General features: G+C 39.4%; 1 protein-coding gene and 1 pseudogene across 1 annotated transcript in view; both read left to right on the forward strand.

Annotated features, from left to right (window-relative positions):
* LEKR1 (leucine, glutamate and lysine rich 1) overlaps positions 1–17453 on the forward strand; it is a 210991-nt gene that overhangs the window by 114092 nt on the left and 79446 nt on the right. The window contains exon 6 of the mRNA XM_030887649.2: positions 8597–8678. Within this exon, the coding sequence (XP_030743509.1) occupies positions 8597–8678 (82 nt within the window). The remainder of the gene's footprint in view (positions 1–8596; positions 8679–17453) is intronic.
* LOC115872046 lies at positions 2945–3296 on the forward strand (annotated as a pseudogene).

The following is a 17453-nucleotide window of genomic DNA, read 5'->3' on the forward strand; positions in this document are numbered from 1 at the left end:
CTAAACCAAGTGTTATCTTCATTTCTCAGCTGATAAATTAAGGGAAAGAGTGGTTAAATGATTTAACCAAGATAAATAAAAATTAAGTCTTGGCAAGTGTTATATTGCTAACCACAAGGTTGGTGGTTCAATCCTACCAACCACTCTATGGCAGAAAGATGAGGCCTTCTTCTCCCATAAAGATTAACAGCCCCAGAAACCGTATGTAGAGGCTCATCAGTCAGAAGTGACGTGAGGCAGTAGGCTTTGGGTTTATCTTATGCACCCATTATTCTATTTTATAAGCTCTTATAAGTTGTCTTCATGCTATCTTGGATAGTTCTCATGTTCTAAATTTTTAAAAAGATAGCGGAGGCTGTATTTTTCCTTGAAACATTCTGACATGAAAGTTTTGATTCTTAATATTAGACTATAATTCATTTAAAATGTAAATGTATTCTGATTATCTCTTTAATGTTATTTAGCCCACTTTCCCTCAGCACCAGGGTACACCCAGCCAGATAATTTTCTGGTTTTAATGTAGCTACATCTGGACTGAATTGCAATTTTTTAGCTGTATGTTCACACCTGCTGTACCATCTGATTTATAAAAACCTCCAAATGTTATTTCAAACCCTCCTGGCATTATGCAGAAAATGTTAACTGTACTTCAAGGATACTTGTTTCAAAATAGATGCGAATCAAATTTCTGAAATATCAACTCTAAGATGAGATTAATTTCCCAAGTGACTGTATCATCATCCAACCTTTGAAAAGTGTGTGCTAGAGTTAAAATATGTTAATTTTCAATTGATGTAGTTGAATACACACTAAAGTACATTCTTTTATCATTGACATATATTTTTATATAATGATTTCTTCCATGAATGCTCATTAAAAAACCAACTTATATGAGATATTTCTTTTATAAAGGGCTAAGAGCTCATTATCAAACTGGTAGTTATGTATATAAACTATACATATATGTATATACCTAGATGGATCAGACTGATTATACTTATTCAAATCATTTTCTTCCGATCATAAATCCCAGAACCACCCAACTAAATTAAATCACTTGAAAAATAAGAAATTAATAAATAAATTTCAGTTGAAAAGACTTATTATTAAAAACTTTAGTTTATTATTCACCAAAGCCAAATAAGTATACTTGATTATAAATTCTCTAAGGACAAAAGATAATATTTTATTGACAGTTTCCAACTAAATGGAGCTAGCATGGGATTTAGCTATCCCCAGAGAGTAGGTATTTAGTAAGAATTGTTGAAATAAAATGAAGTTTTATAATTTTAAAATCTTATAATAAAATTTATAATAAAGTTCTATTTTAATGCCAAGATCAGTGAAAATTGAACACCTATTTCTGTTTCATATACTATATATACTCTTGCATGATCTGAGTTTTTCAGCACATTTTTAATGCAGTTTTTGTGGTAAAATTAAGTGCCTCGGCTGATATTCAGGTCAGCTTATACTTGAGTACATACGGTAATGTAATTTTAAGTACATGATTTTAAACATTTATCTGTTGAGATTCTTATTTTTAGTATGTTTTTAAATGTTGACACTCTTTCCACAATGATTTTTTGAGTGCCCTCATTGTCTCAGGCACTATGACTATCACAGTTAAAGTTTCTGCTCCTCTGGAGCCTACACTGCAGGGATTTACGTAGTGGGCGGTCAGTGAATGTAAAGCGTCTGTGACAGGTAAAAACTGCGCACTGGAGACTTAGCACTGGTGATGGTGGAAGACATCCGGGTGATTTTTGCTGTTGTTAGTGTTCTCTGCCTCCCATTTCCAGAATCAAACGGTTTGTCTTTAATTGTTATTTCTACTTTATGCAACCACGCCACACCCTACAATTTTTATCGTTTTTTGGCTTGTGTTCCTTTGGAATTTGGACATGCAGACTGTCCCTCTTGGCATGTTCGAGCAAGGTCCCTCTTTAAACAATATTCATACAAAATTATGGACACCTTATTAAACAAAAACACCAAAATCTGAAGCTATTGCTTCTAATCATATTCTCCGTCTATGCTTATCCAGTTCTTAAGTCAGTTTTCCATCTCTCTAACCCTTCCTGGTGGTGTAGTGGTTACTTGTTAGACTGTGATTCCCCAAGTCAGGAGTTCAAAACCACCAGCCACTCTGGGGGAGAAAGATGAGGCTTTCTATGCCTGTAAGGAGTTACAGTCTTGGAAACCCACCAGGCCAGTCCTTCCCTGTCCTATAGGGTCGCTATGCATCAGAATTAACTGATGGCGGTGAGTTTGAGCCCTTCCTGAAGAACTCTGCACTCTTCTGTTGACACTAAGTCAAAAGGAAGGTTTGGCATCCTCAAGGAATTAAATTCATGTCCTTTTAAAATGTTCTTTGAGTTTGGCGAACAAAAGGAAATCTGAAAGGGCAAAATCATGGCTGGGGTAAGGTTTCTTAATGAGATTCTTGTCGAGTAGCCTTTTCTCCCTGGAAGAACGAGTGGGTGCATCTGTGATAGAAAAAATTCCTCAGCGCAACTTTCCTGGCTTTTTCTCACCACTGCAGTTTGGAATGCCCATGTGTCCTTTGAGAGAAATCTACGAAGCTTACCTCTTTGGAAATCCACCCAAACAGTCACCAAAATCTTCTGAGCTAGCCTCTCTACCGGGAACTCGGCTTTCCAACGTGTCTTAAAACATTTGATCCATCTAAAAACTGGTTTTTCTTTTTTTGTTTTGTTTTGTTGTTGTTTGTGTGTGTGTGAGAGAGAGAGATAGAGAGACAGCATTTCCATAAGTTTGTTGCAAAACGTTAATACATTTTTTATTAATAAAACATGTTTAATGGAACAGTAGTCCAGTAAATCGAAGTTGCAAGACATCAATTATTTTGAAAGATGCCCACTCGAGTTTTGTCAAAAATTTGCGAGCAGAGTGAGGCGAAGATCGTAGACTCTCAGGTTCCTGTTTACACTGCGTAGACCCTATCTCTGCAAAGATGGTCAATGTACCCAAAACCCAAAGAACTTTCTGTAAGAAGTGCGGCAAGCATCCACCTCATGAAGTGACCCAGTATAAAAAGAGCAAGGATTCCCTGTACGCGCAAGGAAAGAGGCGCTGCGATGGGAAGCAGAGTGGCTAAGGTGGGCAGACAAAGCCAATTTTCCGGAAGAAGGCTAAAGCCACAAAGAAGATCGTGCTGAGGCTTGACTGTGTTGAGCCTAACTGCGATCCAAGAGGATGCTGGCCATTAAAAGATGCACGCATTCTGAACTGGAAGGTGATACGAGAAAAAGGGCCAAGTGACTCAGTTCTAAGCCTTGTTTTATCTTGTAAATTTGAAAAAGTGTTGATTCAATATTAGAATTATCTGTAAGAAAATATAGTTATATTCTTAATCGAAAAAAAAATTGATCTTAGTCCTGCCCTCAAAGTAATTTTTTTTTCATAGTACAAAAAGTATCCTTTTTGAGAGGCACCCTCACCAGACTAAGGACCAGAGTCAGACAAGTAGGCTGCAGTCATTCACTGGTCACAGAGTCACGTGTAAACAAGCTTTGTCAGGAATAAACCCTTGCAAATATGAACTGGAATCGAGTAACAATACTTTTTGATTTAGCTGTGTACCTTTAAAATATTTTAGAAAACCACAGAGAATCATATGGTAAATGTGTATGAGCCTGCGCCTGGCTTTAACAAGTTTTAGCATTTTGCTTTATTTAGTATGAAGCTAGTTTGAAGAGAAAGTCACAGCGGAAGGCTCCATTTTTATGCTTTCCCATTGAGAGACAACCACCGCTGACCCAGGGTCCCCCTGCAAGAATGAGCTCTTTGAGGAGAAGAAAAGTGATGAGGCTCAAAGCAGAAGTGACAGAGCCCGCTATGTCCTTACGTTACACACACTGACTTAATTCTCCAAGCAGTGCTCTTGGGTGGAAAGTGTTCCCAGAGAAGGACAGGAAGCCCTGAAAGCCGCACCAGTGGTAACATGCAGAGCCAGCCTGTCTCAGACAGGAGTATATGCAGAGTCTGAGCATGACTTTTCCTCTCCTTCAGTTATCTTTATTGCTATTTTTTTCCAAAGGCAGACTTTAATTTCTCATTTAAAAAATTATGTTTCTCTGATCTCTGGGTGTCAAGTCTTCTGCCTGCTTGCATCTTGCAACTTGAACTTGGAGTAATTTTCCTCTGTTTGTGTGAAGTTTTTGTTGTTGTCCTTAGACAGAAAGCGGTAAGCTGGAAATACCATGTCAGTGAAAAGGTCTTATGAATTGTTTTCTCAGTCTCCTAACTTAATTTGCCCTCCCAGTGACGGTAAAGTTTTATATCCTTCTATAACATGAATATCTTTTGTATTTAGTTTCTAGAAATCTTTGGAATAATAGGATTCTCTTAAATGTCTAATTACCCTAAATCTGAAGCCTCTGTAATGCTATCCAGTCAGCAGCTGGCTGCATATGAAGAGAGGCTAAACGCTCTTTTTTGTCTTGTTCATTTAAAATCATTTGCTTCTTCTTTAATATCTGCAAAGAACGCCATCCCATCATAGTAGAATTTGCCGTTGTGAATTTTGGATTGTTTCCATGGGTCCCGCCTTACATCTGCATGGTGTTTAAAGCCAAGGCTTCTTTTCTTTTTGTAAGTATTCAGGGCCTAGTGCCTCATAATCCAATGTCATGCTGAATGACAGAAAATTGAAGTTGAATTTATTTAACTACAGAGACGGACTGCACAGAACAATGCATTTTTAAAAGCACCCCTTGCCTCAGAAACTGAAGGAGCTGTCTTGTGCAGGTGGCTTAATCTTCGCTGCTGTTCTTGAGTTCTTTTATCCAGGACCGGAACTGGGCACTCTGCTTCCCAAAACAAAAGGACACAACTAGTCAACTAGAGCCCATATAAACCAGTGGGATGCTTACATGTCATTCAGAACAGCAAAGATATGTTCTACTTAAAAAAATAAATAGCTCAGCACTTTATATTAGAGAAAAAATAACGACGACAACAACAAAAAGCCAGGGGAATACATTAACTTGTAACCATGGACTGGTGCATTAAGGATTATTCGTCTTTTTTCTTCTCATCTATATGGTATTTTCTCTGTTTACCTAAAAAAAAGGATTTTTGGTGACACTGCTTGTATTTTCTATTTCCACTTACTTCACATGACAGCCTTTGGAGTTTCTCCTGTGTTAAAATAAAACATTTCTCTCCCTTCCCCATATTTTCTCAGCGATAGCTGTAACCGACACAGTGAACAGGCTTGGAGAGCCTGGTGTGTCTGCTCACTGTGGACTGTGAATTACAGACTAAGCCATTTGTGTGTATCTTGAAATGGAGAGAGAGGGAAAATATGGGGACAGATAGAAGAATAAATTTTTTAAAAACTTACTGTCATCGAGTCAACTCTAACACATGTTGACCCCATAGGACCAAATATAAGTGCCCATATAAAAAAACAAACAAATAATTGCCATATATTGGGCACCCTCAAAGCAAGAGATTTGAACCAAAGTCCAATGACTTTCAAATCCATAACCTTGGGATAGTAGTCATCCACTTCTTGTCACACTAGGCCATTTCAGTCTTCAGTCCAAGGGAGTATGTCAGTTCCTTTGATCTCACAGCACCACTTCTAAGTAAATATGTGACCTTCGATACGTAATTACCCTAATCCTTAGATTCTTTACCTATGAAGATAAATGTCTCTCAGGTTTTTGAGGTAATTGTGATCACTAAGTGGAATATATCAGACAAAGCACCCTGCACAGTGCCTAGACCTAGCACACCATTCACAAACATCAGCCTCCTTCTCTTCAAAATATTCTCCAGAATCCTAGTTATTCCTCAGAATATTGGTCTCAGTGTCGGTGTCTGAAAAGTGTGTGTGCGTTTAATAACAAAGTGACCTTATAGAACATTTACAGACATTACTTTGTTTTGAAAAAGTTATGGTCAAAAAGTCTATTATTTTATCTTTTCTCATATCTAATGTTAACACTTGATAAAAGGTAAAGATGCATCCTACAAAGACTTTCTATAAAGTCCATATTAAATCTTCTTTTGAGGATTCACCCCTTCAAACACATTTCTTCAGCCAAGCTTAAAATCTTCAGTCCGTGTGACTGTTGGCGCCTGCGTGCACTATCTGTGAGACCTTCCAGAGCCCTGGTGGAGTCACAGGCGATGAGTCGGGCTGCTAAGCTCAAGCAGTTTAAAACCACCGGTGTGCTCTGTGGGACAAGATGAGGCTTTCTACTCCCCTAAAGAACTGCAGTCGCCAAAGTCCACAGGGGCAGTCTGTTCCTGTCCTAGAGGGTGGCTAGGAGTCAGAATCCACTTGGCAACAGTGAGTTTGGCCTTGATTTTTTTTTGTGGGCGTTGCGGGGGTGGGAGTGGGGGGAACCTTACATTAACACCAGAGAGGATCCCCATTGGCAACTACCTGACAATTTGAGAGACAGAAGTACAGTGTATGTGAACATATTTGCTAATATTTATACAAATGCCTGATGAATCCTAATTAAAATATTCAGAATGATTTTATTTTCTGATTTAAGGTATTGGCTTTTCCTCATAAACCAAAGTTACTAAGACAGATTGTAGATGTATATAGAAACTTAATCTGTATTTATATAGATGCATACAGATTTTGAGCATTAGACTGGTAACCATAGGTTGGTGAGTTAAACTCACCAGCACTCCATAGGAGAAAGTTGAAATCTGTCAGCTCCCATAAGGATTTACAGCTTCATAATGGATGACAATGGGAACCCCCATGGCAACATCCGATTTCAGGATTGTTCCTACATGGATTTAGCCTCTGGTGGATTCTCTCCGACCATAGCTGAAGGATGTGCGTAGCCTTACTGTCACATAGAGAATACTGTAAACTCGATCATGGCCGATGTGATTAGGTGACAATGTGATACCTGATCATTTGATCTCTTTTTGACCCATTTTATATTTGTTGTGATTTTGATACTTCTGGCTTTTGTCACAACTAGAGATTTTTCTCCAGTTTATTTTGTAAAGTCCAGGATGAATGAAGCTATATAGAGTGTAACTGGATTAGGGTCTCACTGGGGGCATGGTCGTGGCGGAGGGCAGATTAGAAGGAAATGGGGAACCAATAATAAATACAAGAGGGAAGAAAATGTTCTGGAACTGATTTTAGTGGCAATTGTACAACTCTTTTTAATACGACTAAGCTATGGAATTGTATGATATGTGAACCATATGTCCGTAAAGCTATATTTAAAAAAAAAAGATTTACAGCTTCAGAAACCCGATACAAGATTGCTATGAGTTGGAATCAACTCGACGGCAATGGTTTAGAGGTTTGTATAAAGAAACAAGTTCTGAAGATCCCTTAGTAGATGTAGCACAGAAACTTTATAATTCCAGTGTATTAAGCGGTGTTCTGAGTTGATACTAGATAGTCTGTCTGTGTGTGCTGGTCTTCCTTGTTTCCATAAAGTACCAGCAAAGCCTGTCATTGGGACTGGGGTCCAGACCACAGTTCCCATCCACAGGCTAATATCAGGACTTGGATAATTCAAGCCATTTGCTCTTTCTGCTTTAATCTCAGTTCTGCCCCCACACAAATGAGACATGACTGCTTGAACAATCTTCTTCAAACCCTGCTTGAATTTCCCACTTTAAGACTCTATGGAAGTCAATTTCTTGCTTATATTTCTTTGGCTTTAGGAGTCATTAAAATGCCTTTTAAATGCTACCCGGGGATAACACAGTCTTTACTGGGACTCTGCCATGGTTTCCTTATTTGAGCTCTATAAGAAGGCCTTGGCCAGGCTTCTTGATTCGGGCCATCACGTGTTTTTCAGAAGTGTGCTACGTGATCAGAAAGATGTGTTCTCAGGTGCAGTTGAATCAGTTTCAACTCATAGCAACTCTGTGCACAACAGAGTGAGACACTGCCGGGATCTATGCCGCCCTCCCGGCAGTAGCAGATGTGTGTAGGCAGCACAGATTTCCTGTGAAGACATTAGGAAACCATAGGATCTTAGATGCTTGAAAATTAGCTTGCTGGTGGGGGTGAGCAGAAGCCCGATAATTCTGTGGGGTATCAGCATGGGGAGCACTGAGCAGTTGAAGAGCCCCATGAGGTCACACCGGCAAAATCGACTAAGTAACTGCATTATTCTTCAGGAGCTCTGAGTCACAACTCCAAAAGAATATGACTTATTCTGCTCTGAGCCCTCCCTGAGATATTGTACAGGGAAGGTCTGGTGATCTGCTTCCATTTAAGATTCTAATTACAACAAACTCACTGACATCGAGTCAACACTGACTCATAGTGACCCCTGGGGGTTTCCGAGACTGTAACGATATACAGAATCCAGTCTTTCTCCCACAGAGCTGTGGATGGTTTGAACTGCTGACTATGCACATCTCAGCCCAGTGCATAACCGCTACTCCACCAGGGCTCCATTTCAATCACAGGCAAGAAAACCCTATGGAACCAGTCTACTCTTTAACACATGTGGCCATCACGAATCAGAATGGGCCTGACAGCACTGGGTTTGGTTTGGGGTACAGGGATGTTTGAATATTTAAAAGTCATTAATTAAATTTATGCATGATATCATTTCAGAGTTACACAGTCAAGTAGACACACTTGGGCTAAGACTTCAGGCGGCAGTAACTGAGATGGACAACTATAAAGAAATGCTCAGGTAAGATGGTGAACACTGAGCCTTGCTCTAAGACGGCAGTGCCTGCCATAGGATGGAGAAGTTAGAGAGCTGCCCTGTATCTCCCCGAGACTGTCTTGCCTGTGAGTCAGTTGTGTGGGTACGCTCTACTGCTGCTTTCGTTGGCTACTTTTTGAAGCACCTGTAAAGATTTCTAAATACACGGTGTATCTCTTTCCCTCGATTCGAAACCTTTCCTGATTGACCTGATATAGTAACCTAAGATGAAATTACTCTATGCACTTCAGGTTCTATCTGTAGTACCATTGGAGATTGTAAAACTATCAACCTTAGCTGCAAAAAGAAAGCTTTGAAATGCTAAGGTACATATGCTTTACGTAGCGATAAAGGAAATTGAAAAGAGAGAGAGAAAGGGAGAGAGAGAAAAGATACGCTTGTAAACTATTCACAGCACTGTTTCTTCTTAAAATGAATTTTGTTACAGAAAGCTTAAGTTATTTTATAGTAAATATACATAATAACTATAATATTAGAATAGAATTTATATAGTCTTTGATAAGTTTTATTTTTTAACTTTGTGATATTTGAACTAGTAACTGATTTTCAGTGCCTACATTGTAGAAGCGTGAACCTCATAAGACATAGAAATATTTTGATGCCAGGGGCTTAAGTGGAGAGCAAAAGTTTTGAGACTGATGAGGGCAATGAATGTGAAAATGTGCTTTAAACAATTGATGTATGTATGGATTGTGATAAGAGTTGTATGAGCCCCTAATAAAACAATTAAAAAAAAAGAACACAAGTAAAAAAAATACAAAGAAAAAAGAAATATTTTGAGTGCTTAGCAACCAATTATTTGTGTCGACTGTGAATTCCTCCTACGAGCAATGTGTTTAATAAAATCCTTAACAATCCAGAAATTCTCTATCAAGTTAAAGTACACTGAGATTATTTGTAGTAAAGAAATTTGTTTTTGAAAAACAAAGGAAACCAAATATTTATGCTTTATCAATAATAACACAGCAAGTGTATGATCGCTGAGGCTGAAGAACTAAATGCCAGAAGGGTCTTAAGGAGCCCCAGTGGGCCCAGCAAGTAGCTTCTGGGAGATGAACAATAACAGGACTTGAGAAATAGGGAAAGGAGGACCCAGAGAGACAAGGCGGTGACTGCCAGGATAGTTCCTTGTTCCTTTCCCTCCAGCGACATCAGGGAGGAGTTGGATGTCTCGAGTGGAAAACAGCCTTCTCAGGCCACAGCTACTCTGGTCTTGATTTCTTGGAGAGGAAGAGGTGAAGAGAGCTCAGTCTAGCAATTGGGAGGGAGGGTGGCCCCTGACGAAGCTAAGGAGCAGCCCCTGGACTCTCCAAGACTTGACATATAGAGTGCAGTGCTGAAAAACTAGAAGAGCAGGTGGATCCAGAAGTAAGCACACGGAGGAGAAGGAGCAAAGTATGTTGCTTGTGACATACGTCAATTTCAGAAATGCTTTATTTCTGCTTGTTTTTTAATAGACCTTATTCCTTAGAGCAGCTTTGGTTGTACAGGTAAGTTGTGGAGAAAGAATAGAATTCCCCAACACCCACGCTCCTTTCCCTGCCTGCCCACAATTTTTCCTATTGATATCTTCACTCATGTAGTGCGTTAGTTACAATTGATGAGCCAATATTGAGAGATTATTTTTAACAAAAGTGGGTGCTTTACATTGGGTTCACTCCTTGTGCTGTTCAGTCTTGTGTGGTTTGATAGATGCTTAATGCCAGGTGTCTTCCAGGATAGACTCCTGCAGAACAGTTTCACCAGCTTAAAAGACCCCTGAGCTTCACCCACCCCTCCATCCCTCTCACCCCCTAGCAACCACTTATCTTTGGGCTCTTGATGTAGTTTTACCGACTTTAGAATGTTATATCCATAATTGGAATCACATGATACATACAACCTTTTCAGACTGATTTCTTTTCTTTGTATCTATTTGTATTTTGATAGCTCATCCCAATTTACTGCTAAATGATACTCTATTTTATGAATGTATTAATGGAGTATGAATATTCTGTATAGCAATTATGTAGTATTGGGAATTATTAATAAACTTGCTATAAACATTGGTGTGGAGGTTTCTGTGTGACCATAACTTCTCAGGTCATTTGGATAATACCTGGGAGTGTGGTTGCCGTCAGCTCATAGGGTAAGCTTATGTTTAACTTTGTAAGAAGCTACCAGACTGTCTCCAAAAATATGCCATTTTGCATTTCTGCCATCAATGCATGAGAATTTCTGTAGTGTCCACCTTTGGTGTTGTCAGTGTTGTTTACTTTAACCTTTCTAAATGGGTAGTGGTATCTTATCATTGCCTCCATGTGAAATTCCTTAATGACATAGGATGTTGAGCATCTTTACAGATGCTTATTTGCCACCTAGATATTTTCTTTGTTTTGGTGCTGTTCAGCTCTTTTGACCACTTGAAAAATCTGGTTCCTTATTTTCTTATTGTTAAACCTTGGGGGTTCTTTTTATAATTTAGAAATAAATCCTAATACATAGCATATTTGTATTAGTCTGGGTACTTTAGAGAAACAAATCCACAGAAATTCATCTATAGGAGAGAGTTTTATATAAAGGTTAAGTGCACATCAAGAAAACATCCCAACCTAGTGCTTCCCAAGCCCACAAGTCCAACATTAACCCATATGACCTACACCAATCCACAAAGGCCTCCTCCATCTCACAAAACACACACTGTGATGCTGACTACAGGAGGAAAGCCGAATCAATGAACGTGTAAGCATCTCAGCACTGGCAGGGGTCTCCACACGGCTGCTCCAGCACCCAGGGCTGCATCAAGGTAGGTCCATGTGGCTTCTCCTCAGGGATGTCTTGCAGGAAGTGAGCCTTGCCAGCTGAAGCAGGGAGCTGGCTAAGGCAGCTGCACTCTAGTCTAACCATCAGAAAGCAAGAGACCGGAGAACTAGAAAGGTGAGGCTCACCAAGTCATTTATCCCTCTGCCCTTCAATTAACCCCACATGTGTTTATTGACCAGGTTGGCACAATAAATTTTAACTATATCAATATCTATATCTATCTATCATCTATCTATCTATCTATCTATCTATCTATCTATCTATCTATCTATCTATCGATCTATAATATTTCCCCAGCCTATGGCTTGTCTTTTCATTCTCTTACTGGTGTCTTTCACAAGCATATGCTTTCATTTCAGTGAAGTCTACTTTATACATCTTGTCTGGATCGTGGTTTGGGTGTCATATATAGAAAGTCATTGCCACCTATGGTGTCTTCTAGTGGAGCCTTGGTGGTACAGTGTAAAGCATGTGACTGCTAACAGGAAGACACCAGCATAGAACCCACCAGCTGCTCGGTGGGAGCAAGATGTATTAGTCTGCTTCCAGAAAGATTAACAGTCGTGGAAACCATGCAGGGCAGTTCTTCCGTACTCTATAGCGTCCCTTTGAGCTGGAATTTAACACAGCAGTAATGGGTATGTGGACAAGTGCTGGGAGTCTTATATTTTACAGTTGAGTCTATGATCCATTCTGAGTTAATGTTGGTGAAAGCTGTGTGATCTGCGTCTAGCTTCTTTTTCCTTTTTGCACGTGGATGTCTGCCGTTTGTTGAAAATTATATTTTCTCCGTTGAGTTGTCTTCACCACTTTGTTAAAAGATTGGTTTACTATATTTATGAAGGTCATGTGAACTCTCTATTATAAATGTACTGATCCATTTTGTATTCTTTTGTCACTAACTTACTGCCTGAGCACTGTAGGTTTATCCTAAGTATTGAAATCGGGTAGCGTCAGTCTGCTCTTGAGTACAATGTTGACTGTCCTGGGTCTTTTGCTGTCCTCTGGAATTGTAGAATCAGTTTGCTTCCATCCGTAAAATCAGTTGCTGGGATTTTGCGCATCGGGATTGCATTGAGTTTGTAGACTGATTTGAGAAGAATTGACGTCTCGATAGCACCGAGTCTTTTTAACCCATGATCATGAAAATCTCTCTTCACTTATTTAGATCTTCTTTGATTTCTTTCATCACTGTGTTAAAATTTTCCTCATTTAGACACTATGCATATTTTATTAGGTTTATACTTAAATATTTCATTTTAGGGTATGAATATAAATGGTCTGTTTTTAATTGATTAATTGATTTTTACAGAGTATGTTTGCATAAGTCCATACATGCAAGAGTTTATCATTTCATAATAACATGGCTTGTAGTAATTTGTTGTTCATATTTTTAAATATAACTTATTATATGAATGCTGAAATGGTAAGAGTCATGAAAGAATGGAGTTGAAGGGAGAAATGCCCTACCTCATTAAATAACCTGCAGGAAATCACTATACATTGCAGAAATGGTGATGCTGCTCTATCAGTTTATACAATTGGTGCTGCCTCGCCATTGAAACACCTGTAAGAACTTCTTAAAATTAAAAAAAATGGACAGAGTGGATAATTATAGAAATTTTGCATCCTGAAAGACAGAGCCACTTAAATAGCCTCAACTGCTAGAGACCTTTCTGTGTGCGTCTCTATCTGGCTCCTTCATCTATACTCCAGCTATCTGCCTTTACTACTGGAATTACAGTGAGAATGTGGCCTTTGGCCATCAGAGCTCAGGAGATCCTCAGTAGCATAGAAATATTATTTTAGGTATAAATTAAAACCAAATTTGAGGTTTGATTTGTTGCTTTATGATTAATTAAATTTGAAGTCAAAATAACTGAAAAATCTTGGATAATAGTAGATTTGGATAATGGTAGATTACCCAAATCAAACCTCTTCAGACTTCCAGAAATTGGAAGACACTGTAACAATAGATTCCTTTAAATAGCTAATCCTCACCCTTTGTGGGTATGGAGGTAGGAATGGATTTTGTCAATTTTCTTGGGATAAAAGTTTTGTTTTTCACTGTTTTCTTAATACATAGATATAAATTTTCCAGGTTTTGACATAAGTGAAAGAGGCAATTTATAAATGAATAGAACTGGAGTTATTTATTTCTAATAAAGTTTATAAGAAAACACTTTCTAAGGTTCATAAGAACTAGTTGTGTATTTTAAAAGATATTTTATCTGTTAGGATACCTGGAGTTACAGCTAACAGAAGGAATGTGATTCCAAGCACAAAGATCTTGTTGTGCTTCCTGTCTTCCTCCTGTTGCCTTCTGCACGGGCCTAACCCAAAGGCCAAGTCTTTTGTGGCCACAAGATGACAGCCATTCCTAGCACCACATCCAAATGTAGCTATTTCAGAGGCAGGAAAGGCTTTTGTGCTTTTTAAGGTATCACCTTAGACGTGAGGAAAAAAATTTCAGAACAGCATCTCTTTTCATCTCTTCTAATGAATCCCATTCCCTGGGGAAGGACATCGTGCTTGGTAAAGTAGAGGGGCAGGGAAAGAGGAAGGCTCTCACCGAGATGGATTGACCCAGAGCCTACAGCAATGGGTTCAAGCCAGGAACAATTGTGAGGACGGTGCAGGACTGGGCAGGGTTTTGTTCTGTTGTGCACAGGGTCGCTATGGGTCGGAACCGACTCCGTGGCACTGGACAACAGCAACACTGACTCAGTGTAAGGAGATCCAGACTACCACAGTTGGTTGAGATCAGGCAGCATTGTCCTGAGACTAGAAGTTAACGAGGCTTTGGATGACTAAGAAGAAAGCTGTAGACGAGGGTGTCCAAAAGACTGCTGGCAGTGTTTGCTAAGGAGTGTTAATGGTAAGTTGATGATAAAATTTTCTGCATCTTTTATTTGTATCATACTATGATTTTAGCTAAGGGAAGCCATTCCTGTAATAATAAATATATGGATGCTATGAAATACAGTTATATATACTTTCAAATATAGATATACCTAAGAAATGCAATTTAATTACTTTCAAATGTGTGCAGATGTGTGTACACCAAAATAAAGATAGATAAATAAAGCTAAGAAAGGCTTCCATAGATGGCAAGAAATGTTAAAGAACCTCTGAGAGAGAGTAAGTAGAAAGGATGATGAGACGGGCCAGTGTAGGAGAAATAAACCAGTGAAAACAAACTGTGTGGTGGTGGGGACCAGGTTTGGAATAGGTTAACACAAACAGAAAGTAGATTCTGGAGGATCATGGGAACAGTGATCCTCAAATGCCAATCTCTGTAGGGATCCTGGGAGCTTCTTTGAACCTTGTATTACAGTCCACAGATATGCATTCTAATTTTATAGTTGGGTCTAAGTTGGCGCTGAGCTATCTGCATTTTTAATACACTTCCCATGTGATTCTGACGTAGATGGTCCAGTGAAAGCCACTCTGAGAAATCACACTTGGCATATTTAGGCCAGTTCGCCTGCTCCCAGTCATTTGGCTTTGTGTGAAGTAGCATTTGCCGAGGCAGCTACACCCAGACTAAAGCAAGGAGTGTGGGCGCTGTAACGGGAAGCTAATGGAATCCAGAAAAGGCTGAGGCTCTCATATCCCAAGACAAACCTCCAGTGCCCCCTTCCTCTGCCCTCACCACAACCTCTAGACACAGTCTAGGGCCAAAAGGGATAGCAATTCAGATAAGCAAACAGGGGATCTTAAGGCTGAGAATGAGCATACAACCAGAAATTGCCAGTGTGAGAAAAAACCCACCCCACAAGAAAAATAAGTAGCCCAACACTCACACAGAAAAACAAAACAAAACAAAAAAACACACGCACAAAGAAATCATTAAATATCTAATAAAAAAACAAACTCACTGCTATCCAGTCCATTCTGACTCATGGAAACTTTGTAGGACCGGGTAGAACTGCCCCTGTGGGTTTCTGAGACTGTCACTCTTTATGGGGGTAGAAAGACCTGTCTTTCTCCCAGAAAACATCTGATGTTTTTGAACTGCAGACCTTATGGATGATAGCCCAATGCATAACCAAAGTGCTACCAGGACTCTCCCCAAATAAGTAATAGAAGATGTTAAAATAAGCAAAATCAATATCCTTGAAAGCATAGCCATATTTGTGACCATAAAAGGAAAAAGACTGTCAAGAATAAATAATTGGTTATGAATTTGAGAAATTAGAAACATCATCATCAAAATGATACCATTCATGTTAGAAATACATATGAATGCACACCTCTATATGTAGATTTAAATGCACTGAATAAATGACTAGTAGAATTTTGAGTTACCTGTGGAAGTGCAAATTAGGCTGTGTCGAGACTCTTATTTATACTATGTAAACTTATGTATTGCTTAAATAATTTAAAGTACAAATGTTTTTTAACATATGTAATAAAAGTAGAAACTAATAAATTGGCTTGTGGTTTATTAATTACTAATAAATGTCTAAAGTGGTTATAAAAATATTTTCTTATTTAGTGACCTCTGCAGTCATAGTTCTACTCAAATCTTATCATTGAGTGCTTGTATGCTAATCACCACCACAGATTACTTATTTGTAAAGCCCTTACTTTAACCCCTCAACATCATCTGACACAGTTAATCAGTCTCCTCTTGGAGCGTTCTCTTCCAAGATACAGTGCTATCCTGTTACTTCTCTGGTCACTCCTGAGAACTGTTTGCCTGACAAGCAGATGACCTGATCAACTTTCCAGTGTAAGAGTACAGATCCACTTTTCACATGATTCCAGCTTAATCAGTCTGGGATTACCTCATTGGTCCATTCAATACCAAATGTTATTGAGAGCCAGTTCTATGTCAGGAGGGTGTGTACGGGTGCTAGATGCTATGGTAATAAGGTGGACCAGCTCTCATAGAGCTTCTCGGATAGCATTCTGCAAAACGGACCTAACAGAGTGTGAGTGATAAGGAGGGGCAGTGTAAGGCTGGTTGAAATAGCCTCCCTGAGAAGATGATTTAGGAGCTAAGACCTGATTAACAGGCAGGAACCAGCCAGGCTGAGATCTGGGATCAAAGGCATCGGTGTCAAGGCCCTAGGATCTCATAGATGAGCGTTGCAAATTCAGGAATGAGGAAGAGCACCAGTGTGGCAGCAGGGTAACGAGGCCACAGAGATGCTGTGTTCTAATCCCTGGAATCTGAGACTGTAATTCTGATGGCAAAAATAACTTGGCAAATATGGTGACATTAGGGACTTTTGAGCTAGGGAGATAATCTTGGATTACTCAGGTGGGCCCAATAGAATCACAATGGTATTTTTAAAATCATTTTATTAGGGGCTCATACAACTCTTATCACAATCCATACACACATCACTTGTGCAATCACAAGGGTATTTCTGTAGTGAAGCAAAAGGGTCAAAGTCAGAACAGTACGGTACATGTGGACCTGGAGGTGGAGGGGCGTTGGAGGCAGTGGGTGCTCCGAAGATGGAGGAAGGAGCTCCGAGTCAAGGAATACAGGTGGCAACTAGAAACTGGAAAGGGCAAGAAACCAGAGTCTTCCTCCCTGTCTACTACAGGAGGAGCCCGGCCTTGGTTACTCCTTCATTTTAGGCCTTCTGACCTCCAAATAATGTAAGGTAATGCATGTGTGTTATTCCAAACCATGAAATTCATGATTATTTACTACACCACATCCAAACCCAACAACTACACTCACTGCCATGGAGTCAGTCCCGACACTGAGTGACCCTACAGGACAGGGGAGAATGCTGTCCGTGTGCTCAGAGCCTAGGGAGGAGTTGGGATTAATTGGGAGGCCTTTGGAAAGTTACTAGAGAATTTTAGGCAAGAGAATGACATGATTTGCCTTATACTTTTTGTTTGTTTGTTTGTTTAAAATCATTTTATTGGGGGCTCGTACAACTCTTACCACCATCCATCCATCCATCC

This window comes from Echinops telfairi, unplaced genomic scaffold (genome assembly GCF_000313985.2).
Source record: "Echinops telfairi isolate 266 unplaced genomic scaffold, ASM31398v2 ScPeMD7_7420;HRSCAF=8458, whole genome shotgun sequence".
Classification (NCBI taxonomy): domain Eukaryota; kingdom Metazoa; phylum Chordata; class Mammalia; order Afrosoricida; family Tenrecidae; genus Echinops; species Echinops telfairi.